The sequence below is a fragment of the Seriola lalandi genome, unplaced genomic scaffold (assembly GCF_002814215.2).
Source record: "Seriola lalandi dorsalis isolate HSWRI2012SDOR001 ecotype SW California unplaced genomic scaffold, Sedor1 jcf7180002054981, whole genome shotgun sequence".
NCBI lineage: Eukaryota > Metazoa > Chordata > Actinopteri > Carangiformes > Carangidae > Seriola > Seriola lalandi.
In genome coordinates this window covers 1,233,913-1,242,392 of record NW_019525661.1, presented here as the reverse complement: position 1 = coordinate 1,242,392, position 8,480 = coordinate 1,233,913, and the positions used below count along the sequence as shown (strand labels likewise).

The following is an 8,480-nucleotide window of genomic DNA, read 5'->3' as shown; positions in this document are numbered from 1 at the left end:
TGTTATTGTTATTGAAGTGTTTTTGGAGGGAAAACAGAGAGTAGCAGACTGATATGATCTTGTTTCAGGTTGATCAGATATAAATTAGCAGATAAAAACAAGCAGCAACAGCAGGTGTAGATTCAAACTGCATCTAGTGTTGTATTGTATTGTTGCAATCTCAACCACGCCCACTTAGGAGACAGGAAGTGTATACCATTTCTTACCATCGGTGCTGCTTGTAATGTGTCATCTTTTGTCTGTATTTTGAGCACAGAGTGATATACGATACAACAACGGCAGCAGCAGCAGCAGAGGAGAGACAGGTTGACAAGTCGTTACATTAAGTACAGTAGAAGTTTTTCCAACAAGCAGCATTATTAGAGAGAGTCAAAGGGACAAAATATCAGTTTCAATGTGACAGGGGATGAAGATAGCTGTGCTGCTGTTACAGTGTCTGCTCATGTCTCTGTCTCTCTCTCCTCTGTACATTATGTACAGTAACCGCGTCTTTATCTATAGAAACATTTGTGTATCAACCTTTTCTTTCGTATCTGAAAACTCTGATCCTCGTCACAGCTCATCCTGCCCATTCACAGACATCTCATGTTGTGATTTGCGGTGCTCCAGTTCCCCCCCCCCCCCGACCTTAGCTCCGCCTCTGCTCTTTCTTCTTTCCACTGTGCACTTGCTCGTACTTGAGTTTAAATTCAAACTAGCCTGCATGAGCTTAGCCAATCCGATGTTCTGCATGATTATTTATGGCTGAGGCCTCTCTGAAATCAAAGGCTTCTGTCCTTTTTGCCTGTAACCAGCCTGTGCAGCCTTTGTGTTTTTTTCACTCTTTGGAATATAATGCTTCTACACCTTTGTATAGAGTTATTGGTCTGTATGTAGCTGAGCTATGATGCACACCGTCTTTACATAATATTATCCTATAGTTATTTCTATTACTGAGATGAAAAAATGGTTCAGGCTTATTAGAAAATGAAGCAGAGCTGATGAAGCCATCCAGGCAGCCAGCTCCAGTCTGCTGCTCTGCTCCCATGGCGATATTCCTCTCAGTGCAGCATATATCCAACGCTCCCTTTTACTTTGTACTTAAGCTGTCCATTCTCTTCATGTAGCCTTTCAAAAGCCCACAGCGTTCACCTGCAGGCTCCAAATCTTTGTTCCTCATGGGGAAAGTTATTATCGTCACTCCCCACTCCCCTTGTGGGGAGTGATGATTCACATAATCACTTCATCCATTCGTCTGTGAGTGGAAACACGCAGTTACTTATTTGTGCATCCAGTTAAGAGGAGCCTGGCACACAGTCAGTATGTGAGAACAAGGTGGATGCACATCACTTTTTGGTTTAGATATTCTATCAGCTGTCTGCTTCATGCTGTGACTTCATCGTAGTGATGTCACCACGTTCCCAGACCTCAGTACATGTTGTCATAACCAGTGAAAACAAAGACTGTCTAACGGTGCGTCTCTGTGCTGTTGTCTCCCGCAGTGATCGTGGTTCTCTTCACGGCACTGAAACGCCAAAGGAAGCAGGAACCTCTCATCATCTCTAAGGAGGATGTCCGGGACAACGTGGTGAGCTACAATGATGAAGGCGGCGGTGAGGAGGACACCCAAGCTTTTGACATCGGAGCACTGCGACACCCGGACGCTGCCGCAGCCTTGGAGGAATCTGCCAAGCAGAGGCGTGACATCATCCCCACCGACACCCTGCTGTACCCACCACACCGCCGCCCCGCCCCCGCCGCCTCTGGCCTCATCATGCCGCCGGTCAGCTTGGGATCGCGGGATAACGGGGACGTACGCGAATTCATCAACCAGCGAGTTCTGGAGAACGACTGTAACCCGACAGCACCGCCGTACGACTCGCTGGCCACCTACGCCTATGAGGGCGCCGGCTCGGTGGCCGAGTCTCTGAGCTCGTTGGGCTCGGCTTCGTCTGAGGCTGAGCAGGACTACCACTACCTGAGTGACTGGGGGCCCAGGTTCAGGAAACTAGCTGACCTGTATGGGGCCGAGGACAGTGACTTCTCCTAACAAAGAAACCACACACACACACACAAACACACACACACACACACACACACACACAGATGCAGGGCTAGGCACAGCTACATCTCACTACAAACTCACTGTAAGAGATTGTAAACGTTGCTGAGAAGCTTTAAAACACGTGAGAACTTAAACATAGACAAACACACACCCCACAACAAGAACCAACAGATGTGCTGGCAGATGTTAATTCCATTTAATGGGATATTCAAGAACGGCACCTGACCTTTGACCGGCCCTCACTGCACATGGATCCCTACATGGAGCTTAACAAGTCTTTTTCAGAAGCGGACAAAAGTCCTACATGTGTGTTTTGGGAGTGGTAATGTAACTCGACCAGCACAACGGTGGAGCCAAAGATCTTCAGTTTCACCAGTGTGAACCTCTTCAAAGACTCATTTCAGTCCTGAAGTTAAAAATCAAAGTTGAATGGTGTTTTGTATTAAGAATTGGACTTTCAGGTTTTGCTTTAATCTCTCCTGGGTCACCAAATAACCAGTGTGCGGAGTGTGTGCCGTTCCAGGCGGACTGAATGGAGTGTTTGGAACCAGGTCAATCAACAAAAACCCAAACAAAAAAAAAAAAAAGTGTAGTTATTTCAGTTTTTTCTTTTTTGACTAAGTGCCCTTCTGCTGCCCTTCCAGCTGAACTGAGGACGCCTGCAGGCTGGTTGAGACTGGAGGGGGCTAACCACTCTCACATGATTGCTTTTTGTCCTTTTTGCTGTCTTGTACAAAAATGAGCATTCCAGAGGAGCAGTTCTGAAGGGTCCTTGCTGGAAAGTCGCCTTCTTCGGGACACAGAGTAAAAACATAAGTCGTTTGACTAAATGCACTGATTTCTTTATGTTTACGCGGGTTTTTGGATTTTTTTTTTTTTTTTGTGCTGCACACAAAACGAAAATATGTGCTTCTAGATCATTTCTAGATTTTTTAGCTTCTTGATTAAGTGTATATTGTGTCAGAACTGTGGTTGACTTGAATTATACTGGAAGTAAACTAAGTTCTATAAATCTTTAATTTCACTGGAACAAAATACAACTTCAGATATCACACACAGACAGCTGGTGAACAATGTCGCAGTATTTTCATTGGGAATATGCTTTACATTTACATGAAGGACTTTCACAGTAGGGCTGTCACTTTTTATAACTGTCATAACTCATCAAGCCATTTATAAGAGAGACTGTAGTTATGGTCAGATATTAAAGCTGCACTAATCATTACTTTTATTATAACAATGGATCAAATGACTACAAGTTATATGAAAGGCGTGACGTGAGGAAGGAACCTGCAGAGAATTATCATTGAGTGTTTTAGTGTCTTTCAGCTCATGGTTTTGATTTTCAGACCACGACCGTCCTGTTCTGGTTCAGCTATTGAATCTCATCAGCTTCATTTCCAGCAGCAGCTGTTGTTAGTGAACAAGCTCAAACAAACTCAATGGACACGACCTGACCAGCATCAAACAGCAGACTGACAAAATCAGGGATTAGCTGGTTGTGATGCACAGGTCAGGGTTTTTTAACAGCACCACCCACCCTGCAGCCACCTGAACCTGACCCCACCCACAAACCACCAACTTTTAGCTGTCTCTGTTACCCTGTTCACACCTCTTCACACCTGCATTAACATCTGTCTCTGCATTGAGGACGCATTTGAGATCGGATCACTCAGACCACATTCAGAGGTGGTCTGGACCTCATGTGTCCACATTCTTTTAGCTGTGTGAACATGAATGTGTCCTCGGCCACATTGAAGGACCAACTGCTCTACTGACGTCCTCTGTCTCAGTCTGATTAATCCAACACAGTTATAATGAACCAAAAATATTCTACTATTTAAATGGATAAAACCAGATTTCATTGTAGGTAGAGCTGTGAGCAGAGCAATGACTCACTCATCCCTCTGTGCCTGTCTCTCTCTCTCTCTCTCTCTCTTGCTCTCTCTCACACACACACACCCAAAAACACATTAACAACAGACCTGTCTGTCTGATTGGCTGAAGGGAACAACACATACCTGTTTATTTGCATAGAAAGCAGGAAGTGAGATCTGATCACAAGTGGTCACTGGAGACACATTTTAAATCCAGGTGTGAACTGACGTACACTGGTGATCGGATCACTGAAGACACATGTTAATGCTCTCTCTCTCTCTCTCCCTCTCTCTCTTTCTCTCTCTCACACACACACACACACGTACATATACAAATCTTAATGGTGAACCTGAACAATGAACACTGTATAAACTACAGTCTGGATGCAGAGAGATGTGTGCAGGTTGGTTTATACTGTAGTTCAGTGACACCACGTCATAGGAGGACCTGCACCTTCTGATCTGTGTGTGTGTTTGTTTGAGAGAGAGTTTGTGATGGAATGGAGGAGAAGGTGGACTAATGTTTTTGTTTCCACCTGCTGGAAGTTGTGTTGTTTCATAACCACACCTGCCCTGCAGGTTCTGGGTCGACTCGTGCATCACTGCTAGCTGGTGAACATATCACGGTATTCATCAGATGGACTCGAACATAACTCTAAATGTTAGTTTTGCTCCCTATCGGCTCAACATAAGCAACTGTTTGCTAACATATTAGCCACAACAACAAAGACTAACTGATAATGTGTCAGTGTTTTGTTAAAGCAGAAGCTTAGCTTAGCTTAGCTTAGCTTAGCTTAGCATAATGACTGAAAAGGGGGAAATGGAAAACAGAAATAAATCCACCTCTAAAGCTTCCAACTGACAACTCTGACACTTTCAATACGAAAAGCAAAGTGTAAAAACTCTATCGTGGCTGGATGCACTAACTTCCTTGAGTCCCTGCTTGTTGCCCTGACAACAGGTAAAATTAAAAGTAACTAGCAAGGCGTGCTAATCAGCAAATCATGACACCAAACCAACTGAGAAGTATTGTGCTGAAGCATTTTGGATTCAACTGCACAGATGGAGAAACACAAGATAAACATGAGGCTGTCGATGCAACAGAACAGTAACATTACCATGACGACAAACCCAGAGTCACCTTGTTAGTTACCTGTCAATCAAGAGACATGAACCCTGTCAGTTGATCAGCATAACACTAAGATCAGGATATGTGGGTTACCTTCAAATGCAGCAGACAAATGAATACATGACCTTTCCTTATTGGATCAAAGTAGATTTCTTGAAAAAGTGACAGACCTACTTCATAGCCAGCATTTCAGCTTGAATGTCTTTCAGTGACTGCTAACATCATTGTTAGTTTACTCGAAAAGGAACGAGGAGGAAAAAGAAACTACTGTCCTTATGTACCGGAGTATTTGCGTATTTTCTTCAGCCCACCCTGTGTCTCATTCAGAGACGTGAGGTTTGATAAATGTTGTAATTCAGCAGCACTGGGAGGCAGTGTATTTACCATCTGCTTTGATGTCACACTCAGTACTGAAGCAAAAAGTCAAAATCACAACAGTCAACCTCAGTGCCATGTTAAAAAAAAAAACATTAGTTTGAGGAATTAATCTCTGAAGTCAGGGTTCATATATGTGATCCAGACTTTTGTTATCCTGACTCGATAGCAGGCATTTGTATTGTATTTCCAATAAGAGCAGCAGTTTGTTCCAGTTGTGTTTCGTGACCGTGGTCTGCTCCGAAGGCTTCAAACAAACAATGTCCACATATTTTTCTTTATATTGTAATTCATTCTTTTTTGTACCAAATATTTATAGGACACAATGATGACATCGCCGGAGGAAAAAGAAATCAAGATAACCTCCAGCTTTCACTGTTTTTTAAATGTAATTTTGGAGGTGTGAAACTTGCTGTAGGCAGTCTGTATATACTGATGTATTATCAAGTTGTTTAATTTTGTCAAAATAAACTTTTACAGAAATGTTGTTTACAGTTTGATGACCGTTTTCATCCTCGTTAGATCTGTCTCTTATTCTAACCTTGCTCATTAAAAGTGCCTGTTGTTGACAATGAATCTCCACTGACAGAAAATATCCCTTTGTGTTCATACTCCACTTATTTCTTCCACATCAGGCTCGTTCAGAACTTCAGTAAAAATATTTCCAATTACAGCATCAAAGCAAAGTGGGGACGAACATGTAACAGTTACTGAAACTCTGTTACGAGCTGTTACGATGAGGATTTACTGGTGTGTAGGATGCATCCCTGTTGATTACTCTTTCACAACATCAGGATAATTTGCCTCTTCCTCACCAGGCAGCCCAGGTGCTGCCCAGATCCAGCTGCTGCCTGGACCTTGCTGGACCCCCAGGTCTGCCATCAGAGCTCTGCAGTTCATTCAGACAGCCTGGTAGTCAATCTTCACGAGATTTCCAACACCATACCTCTTCTCCTTTTACTACACTAGCTCCATCACAGGACCTTGTGGTCACTCATCTCAGTCAAGAGCAAGCTTAACAAGCTTAAAACCCTCCTTCTCAGACAACATCTCAACAACTTTTAAAGCTCCATATTTTCTTCTTCTTCTGTGTTTTATGTGAAGTGTTGATCCATAAGAAGATATATTTGTGGTTTTAAGAAACCAAAAACCATCTCAGTGTAGTTTTACATCTCCTCTCTCAGGCTTCTCTCTGGAGCTCTAGTAACAACAGGTAAGTGAGCCAATCAGAAGAGAGGAGGCTCTGAGCCTCTCTTCTGATTGACTGAATCAAAGAAACCAAATCAAGGTTGGATGGTGGGTCCAGGTGGGCAGGGCTTGGGGTGTGACTGAGGGGGCGGTGACTGCTTTGTTGTGACATCACAAAGTTCCAGAAGTCCTGACGGCTGGTTTTAAGGCTCAGTTTCTGAATACAGGCTGTGTGCATTTCTCTGTGGACTGAGGCTTTGATACTTTCTCAGAATTAAAATAGAACCTAGACCTGCTTTATTATCAAGTCGTGGACAGAGACCTTTAGACTGGATGGAGCTTTAAGCTCTCGTACTGTCGCTTTTAGTCATTTGTCTACAGGGATACACTCCCAATTCTTGCTCCTATGTAGTTTGAGTGCAGTGTCATGTAATTTAATGCAGCTCTATCAGTCATGTTTCTGGACATTAGTGTAAACATTTGAGAACACAAATAGTACCTCTTTCTGGCAGTGAGCTGCTGAGACTTTTTATTTTATGTTGCCACAAATTCTGAACAATATCATCTTTCAAAAATGGGCCAGCGTTGCCTTTACATACATTTTTAACTCTGTGACCATGTTTTTCTCAGTAAATGAAAAGAAAAATGAATAAATAACCTACAGTTAGATAAAACAGAATCAAATAAAAGATTCACACTTTTTATTGTGATCCAAAGTCACACAGAAAAAAGATTTGGTAAAGCTGCTGAGAGATCTTTAACAGTGACTACTTCTTTTTTTTTTTTTTTTTTTTTTGGAGGGTGGGGGTGGGGTTTTTTTTAATTGGAATGGACAGATTTTAAACCTTTAACCCTGTTCTACTCTGGGCACCATCTGTCAGCAGCCGATGGAGGAGAGTACATCAGCATCACTGCTGACAGCTGTAACTTTAGCCTGCTGTGAGCACACCGCGTGCCTCCATTAGTGCTTCATATTTTTTTCTCACTGTTAATCTTTGATGGGGATGTCATGTAAGGAGATAGAAAATGGCTGTCAAACTCACTAAGCCCACCCCCGCACAAAGAGTACCACACACACATACACACACAGACTCACTCAAACATGCATGACCATTCAATCTTAAACGCATGGATTTGAACAAGGTGCTGAGCTTCTTCACTGGGATGCTGTGCTCTGCCTGCAGGGCCGGGAGACGACGGCTGCTGCTGAGAGACACACAACAACAGAAGGAATCAGTTCTTTTTGCATCCAAGTAACACTACGAAATGTTGTGTATTGTCAGCTAGCATTGAAAAAGAAGTTGAGCGACACAAGAGAAGCCGACAAGGATTCATAACCCAGTTGCCGTCATTTCTGGCATTTTACCAGGAAACTGCAGGAGGAAGAGGAGTGAGAAGAAAGATTTAGTTCATGAGGGCTGATGCACTTCATCACATCACATCCTGGTCCTGGTGCTTCTGAGGGGTCAGAAAGAGGCTATGTGGCCCGTTTACCCCTGGTAAGCAGAAAAGTAAAACTTTATTAACATAACACTTTTCAAAACTAGGGGCTGGTTTCACACAGATACCTCAGACTGGTCTGTAGTGTTAGGTCCTCGTGTTCATAGATCAGTCTAATGTTAGGCAGACTGTTTCACAGGAATAAAGACTGACTCATTTTAAGACACCTTACCTCCAGGCTAACTCAGGTCTAAGACTGTGGTTACCATGGTTACAATCAATGACACCTGTGCTGAGCAGCAGCAGCCAACAACAAGAAACAGGAAAACATGGCTCATCATGGCTCATCATTAGAGTACTCGCTGAATTTTATTTCACCTGCGATGTTAAAAAGTCCACAGCGAGCGAACACATTTTAAAAGGGAGA

The 8,480-nt window shown here is 43.1% G+C and overlaps 1 protein-coding gene across 1 annotated transcript in view; it reads left to right on the top strand.

The window, feature by feature from the left end:
• The window catches only part of LOC111648340 (cadherin-6-like), a 91,613-nt gene extending 85,705 nt beyond the window's left edge, over positions 1-5,908 (top strand). Inside the window, exon 12 of the mRNA XM_023398196.2 lies at positions 1,482-5,908. Within this exon, the coding sequence (XP_023253964.1) occupies positions 1,482-2,029 (548 nt within the window). The 3' untranslated portion in view covers positions 2,030-5,908. The remainder of the gene's footprint in view (positions 1-1,481) is intronic.
• Positions 5,909-8,480: the final 2,572 nt, after the last annotated feature.